The sequence below is a fragment of the Thermoascus crustaceus genome (genome assembly GCF_041956765.1).
Source record: "Thermoascus crustaceus strain CBS 181.67 unplaced genomic scaffold VTN00scaffold_7, whole genome shotgun sequence".
In the NCBI taxonomy this organism is placed as follows: domain Eukaryota; kingdom Fungi; phylum Ascomycota; class Eurotiomycetes; order Eurotiales; family Thermoascaceae; genus Thermoascus; species Thermoascus crustaceus.
This window is the reverse complement of record NW_027192533.1, coordinates 376,807-402,333: the sequence shown is the minus strand read 5'-3', so window position 1 is coordinate 402,333 and position 25,527 is coordinate 376,807. Positions and strand designations below refer to the sequence as shown.

The following is a 25,527-nucleotide window of genomic DNA, read 5'->3' as shown; positions in this document are numbered from 1 at the left end:
TGCACCCGGGTCACGGACCCTCATAAACTGCAAGATGGAAGATTGGCAGAAGAGGCAGAACATCTTCCAGCCCGACAAATGAGGTCTCGAGTCGTCCGTCTGGGTTCATGGTTGTATTTGATCTCGCGCCAAAACAGAGGCGAGCAAGGGGAGAGCGAGAGCCCTGGAGGCCAACAGATAGCGAAAATAGGCCTAGTTCTATCGGGCACTCATCAGTCAATTGGACAGACGGAAGGGCGGATGTAAACTTCCGCTCAAATGAGCATGCGCATTGATTCTTATTATGAGCTTTCTCGCAGCGATCGGTTGTGTCCGCAACGCTCACACCCGGATCTCTGCAAGTAAACGAGCCTTGCCGCTGATCTTAAGCCAATTGCCTCTGGTCCTAAATCGAGTTCAGCCAAGTATAAGGCTCACAGGAGTCAAAAACGATGCGAAAAAAAGGCGTGATAATGTGGCCTTTTTTTGCCGAAGTGAAGTCGGCAAGAATGATAACTGTCGCGATGCCGTCCCCGTCAATTCAACATTGGCTGCAACAGGCCAGGACGTCATCCCAAGGCCCCAATGGGGGCGATGCAACCCCCTATGCAGTGCTAAATATGCACAAAGCGGCTGATGACCATCTCGGGTCGACTCGGATATGGACGAGGGTAGCAAACAGGACGTTCGAAGGACAAGGCTGGCTGGAGAGGGGTGTGCTCATCACATGACACGGTAACCCTATTCCCTCCTCCCGGAGGACATCATGACATCTGGTGATATAGGAGACCCCTCAGGCCAGAAGGTAGAGAGGTCTCTACGCATTAATTCCCGCGAGCTGCCTGCATCTCAACGCACATCATTGCTCGACGTTCGCATGCGCGGTCAGGCTGCCGGATGGGGCGAAGCCGTGACGTGGAAGGGGGTGGGAAGGAGACTCCATCTAGCTGATAGGGGGGAAAGCGACAAGGGTTAGCAGGCCTCGACACCATCGTTGCCAATGACAGCCGGTTAACTGAGCCACAACGTTCACCATACGGCAGCCTGGACGCCTTCAGGAAATAAGATGGTTTTGAAAGTACCCTATCCATACATCTGAAACTGCCAGAACAGACAGGGCATGCCATTGGCGGTTCGGGGTTTGTACATTCACTGAATCTCTACGACTTGTTTCGCTGGCTGACCCTTGGGCATAGTTTCCGCGAGTCTCTGTCTCCGTCCAGAGTCCCATCGCCTTATCTTCCTTGCACTTTTATGTCGTTGGAACCCAAGGGAAAGGGACGAGCTGGAGCGAGACCCGTGTACCAGGTACACGGCGGTGCACCTGCGCGTTGTTTTTAGAATGGCCCTCTCATTTCTCTCCTATTTCTCCCCTTCTTCCTTTCGCAACGGTCCATGCCTGCTTCATCTCAGATTCGATCTCGGTGGCTTTCCAGATACAACAGAAGAATAGTACCAAGAAATAACGCCATGCAGGACTTTACCCGGAACCTAAGAACTGCAACCTTTCCATTTTCCCCCATCTCCTTCCCTTTTCCGCCTCTTCCCACTAAGATGCGCCACAGTGGGCAGCTAAACCCGGTGTAGTTGTCGTTGATACATCGTCTCCAAAACGAGATCCTTTCGACCCTCGTTCGTCTAGCTGCTGTTTGAAACCCCGTGCCCGATGGAGCAGATCGTGTATTCTCGTGTCCACGAGGACACACGAGAACGTGATTCAGGCGCGAAGATTGATAAAAAGAGCCAGTTAGCAGGGCATCCTTGTGGGTAGGCGTTGATGCCCAGACAAGACAGTGCTCAGCAACTGGTCCACGGCAATCGGTGGCTGCGCCATCATATCTCTGACCTATGGACGCTCTCACGCATTCGACTTTTATCTCAACTGGGTAATTGATGGAGGATGTCCTTTTGGTATCACGAGAGTGAAGAGGGGGGGAGGAGAAGTGATCGGATTGGTCTTGGTCGAAGGCTCACCCTCCCCTGCAACAACGTGCATGCCGTACGTTAAATCAGTGCGTGATAATTAAGGCATTATATTGGACAGGGAAGGGCAAGGCAATAGACCAGGGGGGGGGGGGGGCTACACCCTTGTCAGCGGAATCTGACCCCCCGGGATCTAAAGCATGGATGTGTGTAAGGGGTCTGCTTGGGGGATATCGTATTGGGGCAAGGTGATTTCGCAAGGGTATTTCTTTGCTAATGGTTAGGTGCGCATGTACAGAGTATACCTGGGCGGTCAGCAGCCATCTGTTTGAGGATCCTATGCAAGTGTATGCGAGTAATACCGTTGTCGCTGCCCCTACTGCCGGCGAGAGTGTGGTTACGGCGTGAACCGAAGTGACACGGCGACTGGATGTGGGTCTCCTGCATTCTCTTTCTCTCTTCTTTGGCAGCCTTTTTCGCTGCTGTTCTTCATTGGATTCAGTCTGGGACTCGATATACCGCACCTACAGATATCGGGGCGAGCACAGCATAAGCACGTGTCATAGTGTTTCGTACGCCCTCGATAACAGGACCTAAAGACCGGAAACAATACGATGGGCATCAAAGGCTTCAACCCATTGTGGGGATCAGATACAGAGGATGGAAGGGAAGACGTGGACGTCTTGAAGGTGATCCGGGATCCGGGGCAACCATATACACTGAGAATAGCATGGTGTGACCAAACTATGTACTGGCGCCAAAACTACGCGACCTTCAACCGTTTCAGGATAGGTAGGTTTTATCATCTGTCACTGGCTCCCAAATATAGGTGGCCAGTAACCTCCTTTTTTTTTACTCCTGAGGGATGGCATCGTGTGGAGGATGACAACAACAGTTTTGCTCACTCACGGTTCTCAATGCCCGATAAGTGCAGTCCAGGACTCAGTTTAGCAAAGAAAAAGAAAAGGAATTGGCGAACATTTTCAACTTCGTCGAGATGGATGACTGCGTCCAGGACAGCCACAGCGAGCACCATCGGGCAGACTGACTGTGAAGCATGATGTACATATATAGATAAATCATAGCATGCACGAGGTGATAATCTAGCGTCGAGTATCACCAGATGACTGTCGACATAGCGATAGCCACGCTACGTAATCGCCAACCGCTAAGGTGCCTTACTTTTCAAGCATGCGCGGCTGGAAGGACGATACTCGCCTCACCCTGAACCATCAAGTCGAAACTTTCCTCGCTAGTTGCAGTCATTGGAGGGCTGGGGGCGGATGTCGTGGCCGGGTAGTCCTTTTCTTTTTCGCCGCTGGATGACGGAATCTGACCTTCAGATGTCAGCTGCCAGCGTTTATCTCCGATCCACTCCAACCCGTCGCCAGCTCCAGGCAGCGCAAACTTGCAGCGAGACTTCTCACGCTCCTCGAGCGGGAGAACTTGCGGCCCGCCTCTTGGATCCGCTTTCTCTCCGCCGGGGATGGGCAACGGGAGGTTTCTCCTGTGCCACTCGCCCACAAACATGCCGTCGGGGTCGACTTCGTTCCGCACCTTCAGCCATTCGTCCATATCAGCGCTGTACATGTCGTACAACTCCCTGCGCCCCGTCGCCGCGCTGAAGTTCTTGGCCCAGTGGGGTCGCGCCCCCATGTCCCGCATGAGCCATTCGAACGCCTCGTAGTACCTGTCTAAGCACGGCGGATCGCGATGATACGGACGGTAGAGGGTCGCGTTGAGGTAGAGAGTTGGCCCATCGCGACAGGTAGGGTCGAGGTAGGGGCGGGGGGATTTGGTCAGCGTAGTGTCCGAGACTCGCACTTCAATAGGGCAATGCACCCAGACTCCCTTAGAGCTGAACGGTATCCGGGCTGTCTCCTCGTCTCCATGGAGCCAGGCTGACAGACGGGTGATCGCCTCCGGGCCCTTCTCCAGAGGCAGCGCCCATTCATTGACGAACTGAGAGTACAAGCAATTCATCAGCAGACCCTTGCGAGCCGTCTCCACAGCTTCCATAACACCAGCTTCCATCTTAAATCCGTACTGCATGCCAAAGACAAACCATTCTACCCACGGCAGGATCCGGGGGAAGTAGTTGGACAGTGCGAGGAGATTATGGTAGATATGGTACCCTAGCGTCCTGCCATAGAAAGTCTCAGGCGGTGGCTGAAGTGGAAGGTCGGTTTTGTCTGCATGCCAAACGATCGCCCTCTTCAGATACGGTAGCCACCACACTCGGACGAACTCGTGGGACGTCCAGAGACCAGAGGACCACTCCGATAACACACTCGACAATGGACGCATTGATTGTCGCCAGGCGATCCGGAACGACGGCTCCGCCTGGAAAGTCACCTCGGTGACGATACCCAGGGCCCCAAGCGAGACTAGAGCAGCGCGGAAGAGCGACGGGTTGTTGGTCGCGCTACAGCGCACCGTCTGGCCATTCGCGAGCGTCAAAGTGAGAGACAGGATACATTCAGACAGCAGTCCGTGCTTGAGAGAGCTACCATGCGTCGCTGTCGCGATGACACCTGCGATGGACTGGCTGTCGATACTACCCAAATTCGAGAGCGTCAGGCCATGCTTCTCTAGCTCCACCCCCAGGTCCCTCAGCCGGATACCAGCTTCAACAGTGACAACGCCATCGGGCGACACGTTCAAGATGCGGTTGAAGTCATCAAGGTTCACGATCCAGGAAGAGGTGCAGGTCAAGTCCGAGGGAGAATGACCACTTCCCACGGTGACGATGCGCCGACGGCATCGGCGTGCAAGCGTGACAACCTTCTGGATCTCTTCCACAGAACGCGGGCGGATGTAGAGCTCTGGGCGCGAGAAAAATGTCTTAGCCCAGGTGAAATGTATGTGCGAGGTGGAGGCACGAAAGGGTACGGCGGGGTCGAGCCGCGAGAGCTCGCGCGTGATGGTGGGGTCCATGGTGGATGCGATCAGAGAAGCAGCGCGATGATCAGGCAGCTTGGATCAGGACATGGCGGAGGACGAGTCTTCACAGACGATCACAGAGGCAGCGCGGCGGAGGCGCACAGGGTGCGATGGAGAGGAAAGCGGATGATGAAAAGAAAAAGATGGCGACATCGGGTGTAGAAGGAGTTTGGAGATAAGTAGAGCCGGCAACGGTCCAGAAGCCGCCGATGTGCCCCGCCGAGAAGCTGCGCGGGACGAGATTCCAACAAACGGCCATCCACATGCTGAGAGGAATTATTATGATAACAGAGGGTTATATGTAGCCTTCTTGTGGCAGTTCATCTGGCTGCATCTCGTGGTGGTCTTTTTTTTTCCCGGCAGGACCTGCGACTCGTGGCAGCTGGAGATAACGATCTTCGATCATCGTCGACGCTCTTTTGCCTCTGCTCTCCCACATCTAAACAAATTACCAGTGAATAATTTATGTCATCTACATGCCTGGAAATACTCTACTAATCACAGATTAGGCTCCGCCTTCTCTGCGCGTCGACATCCAATGCAACAAGTTCGAATCTTTTGATTGTTTAACCTGAAGACAGAGACCAATATCAACCCTGATGCATGTTAGCAGTTCGCATAGATGAACCATCCTGTGGCAATAATGCACTATGTCTAAGTATACACAACACAAAGAGAGAGAAAGAAATCAATGGAGAGAGTCGAGAAAGACTCGGTAGCCTCCTCAAATGCAATAGTAACCATCCAATCCACCCCATCCTGTCCTGTAATGCAAAGCCCGCCAGTTCGGGATATACAAACCCTACACAAGTGGAGCCGATGTCGGCCGGAACTCCAAGCACGGTACGCCCCCTTTGCTCAAACTATACACCACCTGGTAAAATTATGGCCGTGATCATGTACAACCGAAGTATGTACTAGCAGAAAAAGAAAAAGACCGGAGAGAAACAGTATCCAACCGAAGCTCTCGCCTGTTATCAAGACCGGATAGCCTGAATGGCAGCATTGAGTGGGAGAACCTTAGGTGGTGTCTGACGGGCCCGCTTATCCCATTTCCTGAAGGCGACCTTGCATTCATCTGGAACACCACCCAACGCCACGAAACTCTTGGGAATGAACGGACGATCCTGCAGGGAAGCAGCCAGAATTCCGTATTCATGCGCGAAGACCAGTGCGGACGCGAACTCGGCAGATCGGGATGACGCTTGTTCGCCAACGATCCTATTGGAATGGAAGGTCAGAGTTTTGCAGCCAACGTACGAAACCTGAGACTTACACATAAAGCTCGAAGAAGGTATCGAGGATATAGATGCATTTCGGTCCGATATCCTTCTGGCAGAAAGGATTGATCTCCTGAACCGTGTCGTTCGGTCGAGTGACGGGAGAGGATGACCCCCGTCGGCTCCGGTTCCAGAAACCAGTTCGTTGCGCGTTTTGGTGTTGTTGGCCGAGCTCATGGTCGACACGGAGAAGTCTGCAACAGTACTTCTCGTAGTTTGGCTTCAGCTGCCAATGATCTGAAAACTGGTAGGTCATCGTCTCCTTGTAGTCAGGAAAGACTTCGAAGAAGCTCTCAGGTTCCTCCCCTTCATTGACTTCTTCGATTTCTCCCGTCAGACCGACATCCATCCCGATCAATCGAGCGCCGCCGACCTCATCAGCACCACTGCCCCTTCCCTTCCACAAATACAGTTTACCAAATTTGGCGGATATAACAAATGGATAACCGGAACACAGACTTCGCCTGGAGAAATCAACCTCGTCGAAAGCAATCTGACCCAGATGCCTTCGCCCGCATAGCATGTACAAAGCAGACGAGCTCGAAGAACTGGATCCACGACGTGTGATTATGATTCCCCCGAGAGCCTGGATGAAATTCGCTGTCTCCTTTCCTTGCCTCACGACCTCAAGCTTACTGCTATTCTCCCTTGCTATTTTTCGAGCGAAGACCTGAGCGTCCTCTATCGCCGCATCGCTAACATCATCTCCACACCAGAGGTGGACTTCCGATTTATTACCACCATCTGATTCAAAGACGTGAACACACAGATACATGCTGCCTTCGTATAGGATGTATTCTTGATTAACAGGGAGATCTTGTTTCTTTCCGTCATCGGTTATCTCCCAAATCTGCTTCTTCAGTGTCCTGATCTTTGAGGGGCCTGTTTTCGCCGTCAGGATGAGTTGAGGGTCAATATCCACCCTGTCACTAGACTTGGGGAATGAGTCAAAGAAACCCGAGATTGCCTGTGTTGACTCTGTCGTCCGTGGGACAGGCGATGTCAAGGACGGTCTTCTAGCCGGGTCGTCAATCGATGTATTCAGGGATATGTCATATTTCTTGGGAGGAACTGGCGGGGACGGCAGAGCCTTCTCCTGCTGCGACCGTTGCTTCAGCTCCAATAAATCCGCCCCGATACCTAGGCCAATGACTGGCTTCGGCGGGGAGGACTTTTGCGGATCGCTGTCTTTCGGGTTAGGTGTAGGACGTGGTGGAAATGAATAGGATGGCAGTCCCATGGATTTGGGCGGAGGAACCGGGCGTCCAGTAGAAGCGATATCCTCCTTATCTCCAACCTCACGCTGAGTAACATTGGGCCTCAGAGGAAATTGTCTCTCAGCATCAAAAGGTCGTCCAGACAAGCGTCCAGGAAACTTGCTGGTTTCATTTTTTCCCACCTGCTGTGGAACGCTATTGGTGGAAGCCTCAAATAAAGACTGTTTAAAGTCTAGAGACCTTCCAGATACAGCAGGTTTCGGCCTAGTGTCCACTATCTTTTCCCCTGTCGATGGAGACTTAGGCCTCTCGGAGAATCTCTCGGATACAGCAGGTTTCGATTCATTTTTTTCTGCCTCCTGCGGGATGTCGGTTGTGGAAGCCTCGAATATGGACTTTTTTAACTCGAGGAAACTTTTGGTTACAGTAGGTTTCGGGTTGGCATCCATTGTCTTTTCCTCTGTCGATGGAGACTCATGCACCTCGGAGAACTTTTCGGACGCGGCAGGTTTCAGCGTCGTATCTACTGTCTTTTCTGCTGTCGAAACGCCTCCATCTTTTCCTGCTTCCCGTGGAACATTGCTGGTGGAAGTCTCAAATAAGGACTTCGTCAGATCTGTGGACTTTTCGGATACAGTAGGTTTCGGACTGGCGTCTATCGTCTTTTCCGCTGTCCAACCGCCTTCATTTTTCTCCGCCTCCTGTTGAACGCTGCTGGGGGAAGCTTCAAACAAGGACCTTTTCGACTCTAGGGATTTCCTAGATATAGCAGAATTCGGCCTGGCATCCACTATCTTTTCAGCTATCCATGGAGACTGGGGAACCTCAGAGGCCTTCAGCGATGCAGAATATGCTGACGAAGGGGAGCCCAACGGGGAAGTCAGAACATCTTTGTTTACGACGTCAGCTGGAGATACAGGATTAGGTTCCTGCATCGTGGGCTCCGACGACCGAGACATGGCGTTTGAGGAGACAGGTCGGTCCTCTTTAACAGGTGACACAATATCCTCTTTAACGGGAGACATGGCGACCTCCTTAACAGGAGATGTGACAACCTCTTTCACAGGTGATATAACATCCTCTTTAACAGGAGATGCAACATCCTCTTTAACAGGAGATGCAACATCCTCTTTAACAGGAGATGCAACATCCTCTTTAACAGGAGACATAGCATTTTCTTTGACAGGAGACGTAGTGTTATCAATAGGAGATATGGCGGTCTCCTTAATGGGAGATGTAACATCCTCTTTAACAGGAGACGTAGCATCCTCTTTAATGGGAGAAGCATCCTCCTCCTTAACAGGCGATGTAACAACCTCTTTCAGAGATGCAACATCATTTTTAACAGAAGATGTTGCATCCTCTCTAGTGGGATATGCAATATCCCTAATGGGAGATGTAACAACCTCGTTCACAGGAGATGCAATGGCCTCTTTAATGGGAGACATGACGTCCTTGACAGGAGATGAAACGTCCTTGACAGGAGATGAAACGTCCTTGACAGGAGACATAGCATCCTTGACAGGAGATGAAACGTCCTTGACAGGAGACATAGCATCCTTGACAGGAGACATAGCATCCTTGACAGAAGACATAACGTCCTTGACAGGGGATGTGGCGGCCTCTTTAACAGGAGATGTAGTTGTGGTTGAAATGGTCTTAGGCAACCTTCTCTTAGGACCTTTGGCGCGAGTCTTAGTAACATGCATCAAAGCCGGGGGTGAAGTTGAGTTTGTAGACTGGTGAGAAGGCTTCGAAATAGATCCCCATGATGTGGTTGTCACGCTCGGTCTGTTTGCTCCTCCGCCCACAGCTGGAGGTCCGCGGGACAAAAGGCCCGCTAAGGCAGGATTTACTCTGTCTGCAAGTGTTCCCTTAGTAGCTAGCCCTTTAGTTGCAGCAGCCACCCTCGCGGCTCCCGCGTCATTCCTCGGTGGCGAGGCACGAACCGGTTGGGTAATCTCCTCATGCGACTCCTTCTCCTTTGCTTCCGCATCTACATCTTCTGACTTGACCCCGGAACCGTCACCATGGTCTTGGTCTCCCGTATTTTGTTTGGAAGAATCAGCACCCGCAGCGGGAGCTTCAGTATCCGTCACACTGTTAATGTCTGCCGTCGATGCGGCTTGCAAAGACTCGCGATCTCCGGGATCCTCATTTTCCTGTTTCGAAGAGAATGATTGTTTCAGTGGTGACCTCTGCGGAGACTCTCGATCCCCACTATCCTTAGTGTCTTGTTCCGAGGAGAAAGATTGTTTCAATGGTGACCTCGGCAAAGCCTCTCGATCCCCGCTATTCTCGTTGTCCTGTTTGAAGGAGAACGATTGTTTGGAGGGTGACCTGTCTTGCGGAGAGGACAGCGATGGAGAAGACAAAGTTGGAGTAGAGTTGCCGCTTTGGACACTGTCCGACCTGGACAAATTTTTTCTCCTCAAAATTGCTTCGGGAATGGGCGCTTCTGGCTTCACAGGAAGGTCGTATCTCGCAGAACCTCCGCCAGCCTTGATAGCCTCTCTTTGCTTCAAGATACTTTCTTTTAAATCATCAACCTTCTGAGATCTGTTTGGGCCGCCAGTCGAATTAAGCGCTGCTTTTCCTCTCAAAATGTTCTCCTTGAGCTGATCTGGAGCAACATAGTTCTTTGTCTCCGCCTTCTTTAACCTTCCAAAGACGTTTTTGAATTCCGGTTGCTCTTCTTCCTTAGGTGCATTATCGTTGGTGACCTCCCGCCGCCTAAGGTTCGCTCGGAAATCTATCACAGGAGACTGTTGCTTTTGCATCACAGGAGACTGTGGCTTTGGCTTGGGTGAGATGGAACTTGAAGTCGATGAACTTGACAGTATCGAATTCGGCTTTGGGGAGAGTGCAGGTGGCGAACGCCTGGTGGGAGTCGAGCCATCCTCAGTAGCATTTGGTTTGGTGATCTGTTGCATATCTTTCTCCTTTGGTGAGGAAGAAGGATCGGCATCGGTCCCTATTGTTGACACGTTGCCTATTTTTGACGCGTCGATACTTTTATCGCCCGGGACTGGTTTTGGTCCCGACTCTTTGGATTTATCTGCTTCCCCGGGGCCGCTAGTCACCGTGTCTGAGAGGCCGCTCACACTTGGTTTCTTGTAATGGCTTCCTGGGGGTGATGAGCGCATCAGCCCCACTGGAGTAACTTCTTTAAAACTGCCCGGTTTTCCTAGATCCACACTACCCCTGGATTGCCTGGTCTTGTTCAGATCTCGCATCCAAGACGGCTGTTGCGGTCTTTTCGATTCGGGTCGATTCAGTGCACTTTCGAGCCAAGTGGCTTTAGTGGGGCTCCACCGCTTTGGATCCATGGTTTTGGATGGGTATGGGCTCGTTGGGGATTGAGTATCAATGTTAAGATCAGCTTTGCTCAGAGAGCTCCCAGCTCTAGAGCGGGATGGGAGTGACGGCTTGACGGAGCCTTCATCTGAGGTTAACTCAATTGTACTACTAGGACCCTCAGAAGTTCCTGGATGTTCAGTTCCCTTTGTATTATGGACAATCGTTGCCTCGCTATGGCTAGAACCGGGGCGGGAGGTTGAGAGAGTTGAGCCTTCACGGGCAGGTTTAGAATCTCTAGTAACGGGACTCAGGTCATCTAAACTAGAAGACCCGGTGCCACCGCGATTTGTAACAATATTGCCACGATTTAGCCCAGGTATGGCTTGAGCACTCCATCGCTTCGAGACACTATCCGAACGTTTCATCATTGCACTTTGGACGAAGCCGCCGAGGCCTTTGGTCGGTGATACTGGGCGCTCAGGAGACATGCGACGTTGAGTAGGGGATGCTGAAGGTGATTGATCCTGACTTGGAATTGGCGATTCCACCTTTCGAGGTTCGAGCTTTTGGGCACTTGTTAGAGGAATGGGAGATCCTAGTCCAGTTGTCACTGAAGACGTGCTCGAGTACCGATTACTTAAGGTGCTGTTCCCGAGGGTTGAACTTGCTCTCGATGGGGAACGCGACCTGTCGTCTCCCAGTTCCTGGCCAGTTAGTTTTTCTGGCTCTGTTGTAGATTCCTGACTCGAGCCAGGCCGGTTCATGTTGCCAGTAATAGACGATGTATCGGACATGGTTTCCTCCTGATTCCTTCGAAGGGCTGGTGAGCCTGCCCCCAGGTCTGGCGTCTGGTGGAACCAAGAGGGATCCTTCGAAGCAGACGATTCAGCAACCTGGCTCCGAGACAGGTCCGTATCGTCCCCTGAACCGGTAGAGTTGAGCTTCGGACTGCCTTCCTGCGTCTGAGACGGTAGAGGCCAGCTTGGCTTGCCGCCAAGATCCCTCGAAGTCGGGCGTTGTTGCCAGGACAAAGTCCCGCTTCTGCTTCTGGCGGATCTATCCATCCAAGCGGGAGACGCGCTCTGAGAGCCGTCTCTTGATGTGGGTGTTGCCAGTTTGTCTTCAGCAGCACTGGCGGGTTCTTCAGGTTTAGGAGTGGTATTGGAGCTGAGATCCGGCTCAGATATCTGGGAGGAGGGTAGAAGGGTTTCTGGAGGGTCGATCGAGTGCTGGCCAAGCGAGACACGCGTAGGAGGCAGCTCAGCTAGGGGCGAATCTTTGGTGGGTGAGATGGACCGAGCTCGCTCTGTATTATTGTATTTAACACCAAGAAGAGAATTAGCCCAAGTCGATTATCTCCGTGACTCTGGCTTGAGTCCGGGGCAACGGATAACTGCGGTTTGGAGAACGGAGGGGTGAGGAGAGATCTTACCAGCTCTTCTCGCCTGCCTTTCCTTCCGGCCCTGCAGAATCTCCTCCTCCAGCTTCCTGGCACGTTCCTCGTCTTCCTTGTCTCGCTTGTCACCGAGTTCACGGATACGGAGGAGAAAGTCGTTGACATCCTCCGCGCCGTCACCGTCCGTTGCGGGAGCCATGGTCATCACACAAACCGGGGCGCGGAGGGGTGGGGTTCAGGACAGAAACAAGGGGGGCGCTCCCACGGCACCTCTCGAGTCTTGATGGTTCTTGGGGCTCTGCTGCGCTCTCCCAGTCCGTCGACTCTCTTGGGATCGCGGCTCTGACCCTGGACGATGTGCTCGCGGTGGATCCGGAGGCTACTTGTACGTACATTTATTTTCAGCACTGAGCAGAGCCTGCTCATCATTGGGCCCCACCGCGCGTTGGGGTTCCTGAGGCCGACTTGCTGCCCGACTTCTCCTTTTCTACGATTGATGTCGACAGCTTTCTGTCATCTCCATTCATCTCCATGATTGTCTAACTAATTATTATCCTGGGAATCGGTTTGTATTCCCATCATATATTTACTTGGGGCCGTGTTGAATGGCAGGTTTTCGCTGCCCGAATGGAAGTTTATTTTATTTGTTTTCAGTGGTTTATTTATAGACATCTATCATTTCGGTGGAGTTCAGCTGCTTTCCGTTCCGCACATCTCGTCTGCAAGCCACGGACGACCGGGAAGTCGAGCTGGGAAGAGAATAATATGGTGGAAAAATCCGAACCGCTGCGCAGTGTGTGAGTCTCTATCCCGTCCCTGCACACGCGCGTACTGCACAACTTCGAGCCGAGAACCCGTGACCGCGAACACATCACACTGTTATTTGAAGTTGTTGCAACTGACGTCTGAGACGTGGACCTACAGTATTCTACTGGCGAACTCTATGCCTCTGACGAGACAACAGTCTGTCTTACCGGGAGCGTCGTCAAGTTGGAAAATCGTTATCCTCAACTCTTTGATAGGATTTCTCCACGTACAACATTGAGAAAACATCCCATACCCCTTCCCCTACCACGAGAAAGCTTTTCTCAGCAGACTATGTAGCGTCCTTGAAAACTCTATTCCACGCAGTTTATGGCAGTTTTTATTCGAACCAGGAACGAACTTCTTCCCACTTCAGTCCCCCAATTTAATGTAATCGAGAGAGTGTTCGGTCCGAATGTTTGCAACTGTTTTGTGATATATAGTCACTGGTTTACAAGTGTAAATCTTAGAGGACATTCCTTAATGCCTTCTGAGACTATGGAGATTTGGGGTTGGCCCATAGGACGTTGATACCTTTAATTTGGATGATGTCATGTTGACTTGGTATGCCAGCAAATCTTGTAGATGAAGAAAGGGGCACATTTAGCTGGTCCAAAAATTTATTAGTTCGTTCCATGCCTATTAGGTAATTTCTACACCACATTTCTGTAGTCCGCTCTTTTCTCTCGAGAAATTAAGCACGTAATCTCAAATATATATTAGCATCGGCTGTTCGTTAAACCCATAGCTGGGCTGAGACGCTGACATGATTTGAAATGTGACCGCTTTCTGGGGAGTGCTGTAGCTTTAGTAAAGAAAGAGCCTGTCTTTCGCATCCTGTACAACCCATTCTAAGCCCTCGTTCAGGTTCTTTCCCGTCATGGCGCTGCACGGAAGTATTGTCCACTTGTGGGTCTTAATCGCATTGAGCCGGAGGCCCTGCATTGTGATTGTGAGTTCCATGACTGACAATTCCCTGTATTGAGGGGCCAGAAAAACTTTAATCGCACCTCACAAATCTCGTCCTCCGTCATGCAGCCCTCGACATCTGTTTTGTTCAAGAACACAAGGAGGCTCGCTCCCATAAGGCGCTAAAACTGTATCAGCCGCTAGGAACCAAAAATATCCAGAGTGGCGGTGCGGAGGGGTTTTGCGGCTACCTCTTCGAGCAGCAGACCTGCCAACTCTTCGCGACAGTCATCGATTCTAAGACGATCTGTCGCATCGACAACCCAGATTAAAGCATCTGTCTTCTCGAAATAGTTTCTCCAATATGCTCGGAGGGTTTTTTGGCCTCCGACATCCCCTGGAGTTGACGGATGAGCGTGGTTCTGGCAAAGAAAATATCCGGTCATTCTTACAAATGTTCAATTTGTATCTGTTCACCGTCAGTTAGGTCGCCTGCGGGCCATCAAGATTTGATTTCTTACCCCTGGAAATCAATAGTCTTGATGATAAAGCCAAGTGTTGGGCTGACAGTGGTGACATCTTCCTTCATGATTCGCTTCACAATGGTTGTTTTACCAGCATTGTCAAGGCCTCTATCTGGGCATCAGCAAGGGAATCAGGCATTTCCTGAGCTGTATGAAGCACATACAGCATAAGTATTCTCATCTCTTTGTCTTTGAGTCGTGCCTTTCGCAGTATTGAAAGCATATTGCCTATTTCTGAGTGGTTTGTGCTTCTCCCACGGATTATGTGTAGTAGATGGTTGGTTCCCTGAACCCAAGGATGGTGCCGTCTCCTTTCAAGCCGCGCAACGACATAAGCCGCCAGATGGTATAAGCCGCACCATTAACCCACGTTGACAGTGCTCACAAAAATACACGAACCAGTGTAAACATGGATCTGGACGTGTCTTCCTCCAAATAATTTTCTTCTTCCTTTCTCTTTGTCGTAGTCTCGCCCTTGGTCCGGCTGCGCGGCAGTATCATCTTCCTTGACTCTTGATTCGCATCCATCTTCCCTTATTGCTTGTTAGCTCCATTGTTATTGACTGCTCAGACTTCTGGGGCTCATACTTGGCTACCCGATCACCTTTTATGTTGGCCTGCTTTGAGACCTGATCCTAGCCTCACAACCACATCTCTGAATCATATCTCTGACGACTCAGATCCTTATCCCGTTTACTGTCAACATTGTAAGTATAACATCGCAGAATTAGTCTTCAACAATGTTTCTGACTGTCGTCTAATAGAATCGTTTCTCTGTCGCTGCTTGACATGGACGGAGCTGAAGCTCGCAAGCGTGGTGAAGACCAGCAGGACAATAATGCCAATCTTTGGCGCAAATTCAAGGCTGCTAAAGAACGTCTTTCCACTCGTTCTGAGTTTTTCAGCAAATATGAGTCTCCATCTGCAGGCCTTTCTCTTGGTTCCAGTTTCAATACTAGATATTCTGAACTTGGCTCCGCAGACCACTCACTGCTGACTGATGTCACAAAGCCCACACCACCAGAGAAGCCTGGCAACGGTGTCGATATTCATTGCCTTGGAGGCGAATCTCATCATTCTTCGAGAGGCAGTGATGCCTCCAGAGATCTAGATGCGGGCGCGGGAGTAGGTGGCGATAGTGCCCTTGTCGTGAGAGATAATGTTCCCTCATTTACAGAGAAAGATTTCAACGTCTTTGAGCTGGAACTTTCGAAATGCGACTCTCCTCTGGGCGGGGCTACCGACAATGTCACTGCTTGCAAGTACCCGGGTCCGGAAGAACTTGGTTACCGCACTGTTCAAGGTGAATTGATAAAGCTGGATTCTGACCCCGGCGTTAAACGTCTACTGGCACATGCTGCTATGAATTCTGGCGATGTGAAGTCTGAGGAAGTGATTTCGGATCTCCAGCAGCCTCCCGTCCTCAAAGGAGGGGCCGCCGTTCCTGAACCGTCTTTTGTTACTACAGCTGCATTGTCTCCGCCGCTTTCACAAACACCAGACGCGCAAACCATCTCGAATCCCTTCCCGCACAAATCACCAACAAGATTGGGATGTTCGAGATCCGACCAAAATATGCCTCCAACCGTTGAGACGGTTGAGTCTGATGACTCTGATGAAATTATGCTACGGCCTCGCAATAGAACCAGTAATCGTCATTGTGACTCGACCAACAAATCTCGCGGAAATCAGAATCATCACTTTGATAAATCCCAGACCGAGATACTGCAGGGTCAGCCCAGTGACGGGCGTCAGATACCGAGTGACAATCCCATCAACAAGGCCGGCCCTCAGCGCGTTCAGCCTGGCAACAAATCGCAAGTCAAGCATGTCTCCGCGAAGGAGAACAACACGTCTCCGCAGACGAAATCCGTGAATGATCCCAAGGCCACATCGAATGTCGCCGCTCAATCCTCTCAAGATGTCTTGGAGGAACTTAAACGACTCCAGGAAGAAGTCATTGTTCAAGTGGGCATGAACCGCTTCAGGGATATGGACTATCCTACAGCCAACCCTGAAGCCCTTTCTATTGTGAGGAACGGACCCGGGACGGATCCAAATTCTTCAGTCTCTAAGAAGATTGCGAAGCACCGGATGATCAGCGAATCCGAACCTGACTTGGAATCTCCAAAAACACCGCGTAGGGTATCACAGTTTCAGGAGTTGATGGGAGAACAGAGATACAATGCACAGTGGTCTCTGTACCAAGAGGATGCTCGTGCGTACCCGGAAATTGAGGGCGATCGTGTGGTTCTCTGCGCTGAACCAACTCCTGGACACAGCTACATTCCACCACCTGTTGAGAACGGTACTCCTGAGATTGGCCTTCAAATGCCTCCTCCCCCGCAGGATGAACCTCCGTTCAATTCCTGGACTGACTGGAAGTATTTGGTGAACTGGGAATATCGTCCACAGGCCTGCCCTGGCTATGATGCATTCAAAGATTGGTTCCGTCAATGGCTGGACAATACCATGCTTATCTGCTGGTACGTTGACATCTATCACCAGTCCTTCTTTGACGGAACTGCGCACACAGACGGTGAGCGATCTCTGTTTATCCCTGACATCGGGGACGTTGAGACACGTCTCGACATGACCGACGAGAAGACGCGTCTTCATTGCCACGAAACTGCGCAAGGTTACTGCTATAATTACATGCAGCACCTCGAGAAGGAACAGGAAGCTTTGGAGGCGAAGAGAAAGAGAGCTCGCGACGTCTACCTGCAGGCCGCTCAGAGCCCTCCTCAGCCTAATCCCAACCTTCCGAAGGCCAATATCTATCTTCGTCCCGCAGAGGTTGGAGATATCCCCGAACTCGTCGAGCTGTGCAACTGGTACATTCTGCACGGAACCCAGAGCGTGGACCTCGACCTGTTCAATCAGGCAGACATGCGTCAACGCATTGATGACAGCAAGCGTGAGAGGCTGCCGTTCATTGTCGCCGCAGAACGCAGGAATGGGCCCTTCTCCCGGGCCAGTGATCAGACAGAGCGGATTCTGGGCTATGCCCTGGCTACCGATTTCATGGGCGGGCGTACTACGGCTCGCTACACCGCTGAGCTGGAGGTTTTCGTCCACTCCCAGAAGAAACGTCAAGGGATCGGGCGTTGTCTTATGGACAAGCTTCTGGAAGTCTGTGACCCAACGTACATCCCGAAGAGTGGCTATTTCTTCGATTCAAACCTGGAAGAACGTCGGGGATACTACTCTGGAGGCCGCAGGAAGCTCGATCGCCTCGTCTTTACTTTGTGCTACCCAGAAGACAATCCTACGGAGTACAAGTGGGTCAAAGAATGGCTGGGAGAGAAATACAAATTCGAGGAACAGGGCTTGCTCAAGGGAGTGGGACAGAAATTCGATAAATTGTGAGTAATACCTCTCTCAGCGTTTTCTGGTTTCCTGTTCTCGATCACTGACGCTGCATGCCAGTCTCAATATCAGCTATCTGGTTCGCAATGCTGGAAACAGCTATTCAGCCATGGGGATGTAAAAATCTATCTGAATACAGGTGAGCGTTTTGATTTTGATCAACTAAAGTTCGCCATAGTATGCTGACAATTTCACAGTTCATGAAACCCAGAGAATTTGCAAGCATCGTACTCGAAGTTCGAATCCCTCGACCAGACGCGAGATGATATTCTCAAACATCTTCGCAACGATCTTTCAAGCTATCGTGCATATCTTCTTTCTTTGAGCATGACGAAGTTGGATTTCTTTGCTTCCGCGCAAACTTGCACTTGATACTTCACATAATGTGTTCATTCCCCCCCCCCCCCTTTCCCCTTCTTATCTGCTCATTCCTCAGTCCGATTCCCAGTCCTGATTTTCCACTGCCCCGTCCTAATACTAATGTTCCAACCACATGAAAAATTCGATTCTGACTCTGAAAACTGCCGATATGAAAAGCGCCTAGCCTGTATCTCGTTTGGTGTCTCCATACGCGAGTGCGGAAAGAGGCAAACAGCAGAATCCGATCCGTCGAGACTCTGCAAAGTGCCAGGGCTCTGAACCTGAAAGTTTTCTCTGATCTCGAAGTTCTAAATCTATCTGGCTTCCTGTGCTTTTTTTATCTCTTTTTCACGAATCATGCATGCTGTTCCTTTTTTCCCCTCTCTCAGGTCCAGTCGCGAAGCAAAGTGTTATGTACTAGTCCAGTAGGCTAGGTAGCTAGCAGTTCGCAATGACAGTTCTTTCGGGGAAAACCATACGCAGTAAGCTCTGCTCGTTTGTAGCCCTGTCGTCTTCTGAAGTATAGATCCCGCGTAGCCAATAGCATCAGTTCCGTATCTAATGAGAGGCAGAGTATCTATTCCGTACGTCGTACAAAAAACAGGGTTTCGCCGTGCATATCCGGACCGGGATTCAGTCCGACCTCGGACGCGAGGCCGTCACGGTCACTTTGGCGTACGGCACTAATAAGTATGTTACGGCTAGTAATATTGGCGCTCGGCGACGGGGGGCGTTTTTTCTGCCCGCGTCGGAAATGCTTCACCGCCTTCGATGGGAACTTTTTTTTGTCAAAAAAGATCCTGTGAATGCGATCATCAAGTTGTACAGTGGTAGGAGGAGCTTGTTGTTTCTTCTCCGCACTGTTGGATAGGAGGAATTTCCTATATTTTCTCTATCCAATTGTTCTTATTCGTTCTTTTTTCCTTATTTTTTTTCCCAGACCCTTCGCTTCGCTCCTATCACCGGATAAAAAAATATCGTGATGGCTCCAAACCCGTCGGCGAAGAAGCGGAGCGCTGATGACGACTTCGTGCTCACGCTCTCAGACAACGATAACGATGTCGAAGTCGCAGACGGATATGATGACGGAGAAGACGACTTCAGCGCAGAAGTGAAGAAGACCTCCGGGACCAAGCGCAAGAGGGAGCAACAGACCGACGCGCCGAAGAGCAGCAAGAAACAAAAGAAACAGAAATCTTCTTCTAAGAAAGGGAAAAAGGGCGACGATGATGTCGCGGATGCTCCATCTGGAGATGAAGACGAAAACGATGGCCCCGCTGCGTTGAATGATACCGAAGATGACGGTGTTCTGAATCCGGACTTCGAATTCGATATCGGCGGTGCGGCGCGCGGTGTCATTGTGGACTTCGACGGATGGGCTGTCGACGGTACGTCGACGAAGAAGGGTAATGGCAATAAGAAGGGCGTTGATATCGACGAGATTATAGCGAGGAGGCAGGAGAGGAAGAAGGAGGCGGAAGAGAAAAAGAAGAGGGCGGAAGAGAAGAAGAGGAGGAAGCGCGAGGAACAAGGAGAGTGGGGTGGAATGGATGACGAAGATGATGGAGATGAGGACGGCGCTGAAGGAGAAGATGGGGAAGATGACGAGCAGGACGGAGAATCTGTCAACTTCGATAACGACGAGCTTCTTGCTCCGGACGGGTTTGGTATGGGAGCTGGAAGTGAGCCGGAAAGCGGCGAAGGCTCCGAAGAAGAGGATGGGTCCGACTCGGACGAGGATAATGAGGACCAAGGAGAAGACGAGTCTGGAGACGGGAAGGATGCTGCTTCAGACAACGAAGACGACGATGATGAGTCTGTTGCATCTCCAGTCCCGCATCCTGACGACATGGCTTCTTCAGAGTCCGAAGACGAAGAGGAAGACGCCGAAGAAGAAGAGAAGCGGAAAGCATTCTTCGCTCCAGAAGAAAAGCCATCTAAGAAATCCTCTGAAGAGACTTCGAAGGGCTCTTTTCAGGACTTCAACCTGTCCCGACCGATCCTCCGCGGTCTGGCCTCTGTCGGCTTCACCACTCCAACGCCCATCCAGCGCAAGACGATCCCAGTGGGATTGCTTGGCAAGGATATCGTCGGTGGTGCGGTTACGGGTTCCGGTAAGACGGCTGCGTTCATCATCCCCATCCTGGAGCGTCTACTGTTCCGACCACGAAAGGTCCCAACCAGCCGTGTTGCAATTCTTATGCCTACTCGAGAGCTGGCGGTTCAGTGCTACAATGTCGCTACGAAGCTGGCGACGTATACAGATATCACGTTCTGTCAGCTCGTCGGTGGTTTCAGCCTCAGAGAGCAGGAGAACATCCTCAAGAAGCGGCCCGACGTGATCATCGCTACGCCTGGTCGTTTCATCGACCACATGAGAAACTCAGCCAGTTTTACGGTGGATACTTTGGAGATTCTGGTTCTGGACGAGGCGGACCGGATGCTCGAGGACGGTTTCGCCGATGAACTGAACGAGATCTTGACTACTATCCCGAAGTCACGGCAGACTATGCTCTTCTCCGCGACCATGACAGATTCAGTCGACAAGCTCATCCGTGTCGGTCTCAACCGGCCAGTGCGGCTGTTGGTAGACGCGAAGAAGCAGACCGTCGGCACGCTGGTCCAGGAGTTCGTGAGACTGCGACCCGGACGGGAGGGCAAGCGACTGGGCTACCTCATGTATTTGTGCAAGGAGATCTACACCGACCGTGTCATCATCTTCTTCCGACAGAAGCGCGAGGCACACCGTGTCCGCATTGTCTTCGGCCTCTTGGGGCTCAAAGCCGCGGAACTGCATGGTAGTATGAGTCAGGAGCAGGTATGGGCTACGGTCTCCCCAGCTCCTTTTTTTTCTACAAGGATGTTGCTGACAATCTATATACAGCGTATTAAAAGCGTCGAAGACTTCCGCGACGGCAAGGTACCTTTCCTGCTCGCGACGGACGTTGCGTCTCGTGGTTTGGATATTAAGGGTGTCGAGACGGTCATCAACTACGAAGCTCCCCAAACGCACGAGATCTACCTCCACCGTGTGGGTCGAACAGCGCGTGCCGGCCGCTCTGGTCGCGCCTGCACCCTGGCTGCTGAGCCGGACCGCAAGGTCGTCAAGGCGGCCGTGAAGACGGGCAAGGCGCAAGGCGCCAAGATCGTCAGCCGGGTGGTTGATCCCAAGATAGCGGACGAATGGGCGGAGAAGGTGGATGGGCTGAAGGAAGAAGTCGAGGAGATCCTCAAGGAGGAGAAGGAAGAGAAACAGCTGGCTCAGGCGGAGATGCAGGTGACCAAGGGCGAGAATCTGATCAAGCATGAGAAGGAGATCATGTCGCGGCCCAAGCGCACGTGGTTCGAGACCGAGCGACAGAAGCTCCAGGCAAAGAAGCGCGGGCTGGAGGAGCTCAACGGGGTGAAGAAGGAGAAGCGCAAGCTGAGCGGCAAGGACAAGAAACAGCTGGATGCTGCCCGGGAGCGGCATGAGGGCAAGGTATGGAAGAAGGGCCGGGCGGAGCGCGAGGGCCAGGGGGCCGTCGCGAACCTGAAGACGAAGGGGAAGAACAAGGGGAAGGCCAAGGGAAAGAAGAGCAAGAAATGAACAGGTCCATAAAACCATTATCAATCATCGATTCGGAGGAGGCGAGGAGACGATGCCGATGCAAACCGAGAATCGGTGGGGATTATTTTCATGCTATTTTGTAGATACACCCATATAACGCCCATGCACACATATCCACGTAGCTATTTTCTGCGCAGAGTTGCTCACCGCATGTTCTGCGGAAGGAGACGCAGAGGAAGTAAAAGGAGAATTTGGATATCATCCAGATGATAACTTGGATGTTCCCAGCCGCTGTACATAGCCGATATGCATAGCATCTCTATACAGACCGTTACACGCAGTTATACCGGAATACATACCATACATACGCACTTTCGGTACGGTATCGTACGCATGCCCCTCCTCCGGCCAATCAGCGCCCGCGACCCCGCGGTCTCCGCTGTCGGCAGAAAAAGTAAAGGCGGAGAGTCATGAATCACTCTCGCTCTCTCGCTCTCCCTCTCATCTACACACCCCAGAGGACTCTCCGTGCTTGATATCCCCCATCAACTGTCTCTCTGCCTGTCTTTCCTGTCGATCTGAGTCCAGGACCACATCTATATCAGCCCTCTGAACTGCTGCCCTTCCCTCGCCCTCCGTCCGCACTTCTGTCTTGCGCTAACTGGACCCCGCTGCGGAGTTCGCTCCCCCCGTCACAATGCCGATGTATGCCAGCAGTCCATTTTCCTTGGGTTCTATAAGTCTCTCCTTTACTGATGCTGACTCACGAGTAGGCTCAAAGATCCCTCGAAGAAATACAAAAAGTTCAAGCCCATTAATCTCCCGGACCGCCAATGGCCCAACAGGACCATCGACAAGCCTCCCCGGTGGCTGGCCACCGACCTGAGAGATGGAAACCAGAGCTTGGTGGATCCTATGGTATGAACATGCCTTGAAGAACTGGCTTCTACGCATAGACAATGAGAGCCTCTATACCTGCTTCCTTCGTTCTCGTGCGATTGACACTGACGGACGGCCGGACTGACGATCAACTCTGCAGGATGGCGACCAAAAATTCCGCTTCTTCAAGATGCTTGTCGATATTGGTTACAAGGAGATCGAGGTTTCTTTTCCCTCCGCATCACAAACGGACTTTGATTTCACCCGCCGCCTCATCGAGACCCCTGGTGTGGTCCCCGACGACGTCTGGCTGCAGGTGCTCTCGCCATGCCGTGAGGACCTCATCCGCCGGACAGTCGAGTCTCTCAAGGGTGCCAAGAAGGCCATCCTCCACCTCTACCTTGCCACAAGCGAGTGCTTCCGTCGGATAGTCTTTGGCATGACCAAGGAGCAGAGTATCGAGATGGCGGTGCGCTGCACCAAGTTCGCCCGCTCCATCACCAAGGATGACCCATCCACGGCCGGCACAGAATGGCGTTACGAGTTCTCCCCCGAGACTTTCTCCGACACAGACCCCGATTTCGCTGTACAGATCTGTGAGGCTGTCAAGGCTGCCTGGGAGCCCACGGAGGAAGCGCCTATCATTTTCAACCTTCCGGCCACCGTCGAGATGTCGACGCCCAACGTCTACGCCGACCAGGTTGAGTACTTCTGTCGGAACATCTCTGAGAGAAACAAGATCTGCGTCTCCCTCCACCCACACAACGACCGTGGCTGCGCTGTGGCCGCTGCAGAGCTGGCCCAGATGGCGGGTGCCGACCGTGTCGAGGGTACTCTCTTCGGAAACGGCGAGAGAACGGGCAATGTCGACCTGGTCACCCTTGCCCTTAACCTGTACACACAGGGTATCCACCCTAACGTCGATTTCTCGGACATCAACTCGGTCATTAAGGTCGTGGAAGAGAGCAACAAGATCCCCGTCAACGAACGGTGGCCGTATGGCGGTCAGCTCGTTGTCTGCGCCTTCAGTGGAAGCCACCAAGATGCGATCAAGAAGGGATTCAAGGCCCGAGAAGACGCTGGTGCGGGCCCCGAGGACGCGTGGCAGATGCCATACCTGCCCCTGGACCCGCAGGATATCGGACGAAACTACGAGGCCGTCATCCGTGTCAACTCGCAGAGCGGCAAGGGCGGTGCCGCCTGGGTCATCCTGCGCAGCTTGGAGCTGGATCTCCCGCGTGGGCTGCAGGTCGAGTTCAGCAAGATTGTCCAGAAGGAGACGGAGACCCTGAACCGGGAACTCCGCCCCAACGAGATCGTGGCGCTCTTCGAGGACGCCTACCACCTCAAAACCAACCCCCGCTTCACCCTGATCGACTACAACATCACCACGGACCGGTCCCAGTCGCCCGCTCCCGCGGAGCCCGGCAAGGCCGTCAACACCAAGAACCTCAAGCGTCGGTTCACCGGTGTCATCGAGATCGACGGCGTTCAGCACGCGATCACGGGTGTTGGCCCCGGTGCCATCTCTTCCCTTGCCAACGCTCTCGCCAGCCTTGGCATCGACCTTGACGTCGTCGACTACAAGGAACACTCGATCGGTCTGGGCAGAGACGTCAAGGCCGCGACCTACATCCAGTGCACGGCAGCTGGTAGCAAGGACCAGGTCTGGGGTGTGGGTATCCACCAGGACGTTGTCCAGGCTAGTTTGATTGCCCTGCTCAGCGCCGCCAGCTCGGTAAGTTCACCCTCCAAATCTCGATTGCAATCTAGATTCTGACTAAATAAACCAGTTCCTCACCTCCCGTGCCGGCTCCCCCGCTCCATTCCGCCCCGTCCGCCCAACGACTTACTCGGAAGAGGACCTCGAGGCCCTCGAGAAGCTCGTCCCATCTGTTAGTGATGGCAAGAACAAAATCAACATCGAGGAGCTCACGAAGAAGGTGGAACAAAACTGAGTGATATCAAATAGGATATGATTGGATTGGATTGGATGAGCTAAAGGAGATGGATCAATAAATATGCAGAACAAACAAAAAAACAAACTAAAACACAAAACGAAAAATAATGCAGTGAAGTGAAACATGTGATCTGATGCGATGCGATGTGATATGTGTGACATACTATAAATGTGAGATGAGAATGTGAATAATACGGTTACTTGTTCATAGACATAAAAAAGAAGAAAAGCAAAGAGCAAAAAAAACATGATTGGTTTCAGTTGTCTGTCTAGAACAAAAAGCTGATGGGGTTGATGGATTAAAAAAAATCAGAAGTGGCTAGACATTTTGAAAGGTTACTTACCTATTCCCAGTTCAGGTTCCTGTTCACCTAGCTTGGCTTTTTGTCTCTTTAACATTCTTTCCTCCTATACTACTGTCAGTAGCTAGCTATCTACTTGATTCGTTACTTTGGCGGGTTTCCACGGTTTGGATAATAGCTACTACCACGAAATCTATACATAAATCTGAAAAGGGATGATGATGATGCGGTGTAACAGCAGCCTCGCATACATATATGTACATACACGCGAGCAGATACAAAAAAAAATCGTTGAAATGAAAAATTAAAAATTTCAGGACAGCAGTATCGACCAACTTATTGATCCATGGATGGTTGTTCCAATAAGATCTGTTTAGCTTCCTCTCTTTCTATATATATATATTAGGTATATTTTATATATTACGGCTAGGTGTTGTGTCATGAAATATACATCTCGTGCAGGAACACAGACGGACAGACAAATGCATACATATATACAGTCTAGTACATAGAGACCTAACCTAACCTAGGTCCTAGGTACAAGTACATGTACAATCTGACTTATCAACGACAACGGTAACGATCGAGGTTTTAAGATAAGATGGAGACGAAATGGACGAACCAGATAGATAAAATGCAAAAAGACGCGCAGCGTAAGTGATATAATAATATAAGCAAGGAAAACAACAACGAAAAAAAGCAGATGAATAAAGCAAATAAATAAATATGTATGGTATGAATGTATGTACATGGGCAAATGGGAGAAAAGAGAAGAAAAATTATCATATCATTCATGGACGGACATAAATGAGACCAACCAAAATTGGCAACA

At 51.4% G+C, this 25,527-nt stretch overlaps 6 protein-coding genes across 6 annotated transcripts; 3 read left to right on the top strand and 3 right to left on the bottom strand.

Moving 5' to 3' along the window:
• Positions 1-3,087: 3,087 nt before the first annotated feature.
• Positions 3,088-4,839, bottom strand: VTN00DRAFT_9180 (uncharacterized protein; the record flags this gene model as incomplete). The annotated part of the gene is made up of 1 exon (XM_069436112.1): positions 3,088-4,839. The coding sequence occupies one exon, from the start codon at positions 4,837-4,839 to the stop codon at positions 3,088-3,090; it is 1,752 nt and encodes a 583-aa protein (XP_069284765.1).
• Positions 4,840-5,822: 983 nt separating this feature from the next.
• On the bottom strand, positions 5,823-12,237 carry VTN00DRAFT_9179 (uncharacterized protein; the record flags this gene model as incomplete). Its single annotated transcript, XM_069436110.1, has 3 exons — positions 5,823-6,066; positions 6,122-11,948; positions 12,075-12,237. 3 exons carry the CDS (start codon positions 12,235-12,237, stop codon positions 5,823-5,825), a joined length of 6,234 nt encoding a protein of 2,077 aa, XP_069284764.1.
• A 1,412-nt stretch (positions 12,238-13,649) lies between these two features.
• VTN00DRAFT_9178 (uncharacterized protein) lies at positions 13,650-14,498 on the bottom strand (the record flags this gene model as incomplete). The annotated part of the gene is made up of 6 exons (XM_069436109.1): positions 13,650-13,781; positions 13,853-13,933; positions 14,003-14,148; positions 14,204-14,220; positions 14,273-14,383; positions 14,440-14,498. 6 exons carry the CDS (start codon positions 14,496-14,498, stop codon positions 13,650-13,652), a joined length of 546 nt encoding a protein of 181 aa, XP_069284763.1.
• A 566-nt stretch (positions 14,499-15,064) lies between these two features.
• VTN00DRAFT_9177 (uncharacterized protein) lies at positions 15,065-17,765 on the top strand (the record flags this gene model as incomplete). The annotated part of the gene is made up of 2 exons (XM_069436108.1): positions 15,065-17,640; positions 17,705-17,765. The coding sequence occupies 2 exons, from the start codon at positions 15,065-15,067 to the stop codon at positions 17,763-17,765; spliced, it is 2,637 nt and encodes an 878-aa protein (XP_069284762.1).
• A 1,221-nt stretch (positions 17,766-18,986) lies between these two features.
• On the top strand, positions 18,987-21,593 carry VTN00DRAFT_9176 (uncharacterized protein; the record flags this gene model as incomplete). The annotated part of the gene is made up of 2 exons (XM_069436107.1): positions 18,987-20,822; positions 20,889-21,593. 2 exons carry the CDS (start codon positions 18,987-18,989, stop codon positions 21,591-21,593), a joined length of 2,541 nt encoding a protein of 846 aa, XP_069284761.1.
• Positions 21,594-22,251: 658 nt separating this feature from the next.
• On the top strand, positions 22,252-24,391 carry VTN00DRAFT_9175 (uncharacterized protein; the record flags this gene model as incomplete). Its single annotated transcript, XM_069436106.1, has 4 exons — positions 22,252-22,259; positions 22,328-22,472; positions 22,594-24,171; positions 24,227-24,391. 4 exons carry the CDS (start codon positions 22,252-22,254, stop codon positions 24,389-24,391), a joined length of 1,896 nt encoding a protein of 631 aa, XP_069284760.1.
• Between the last annotated feature and the right edge of the window lie 1,136 nt (positions 24,392-25,527).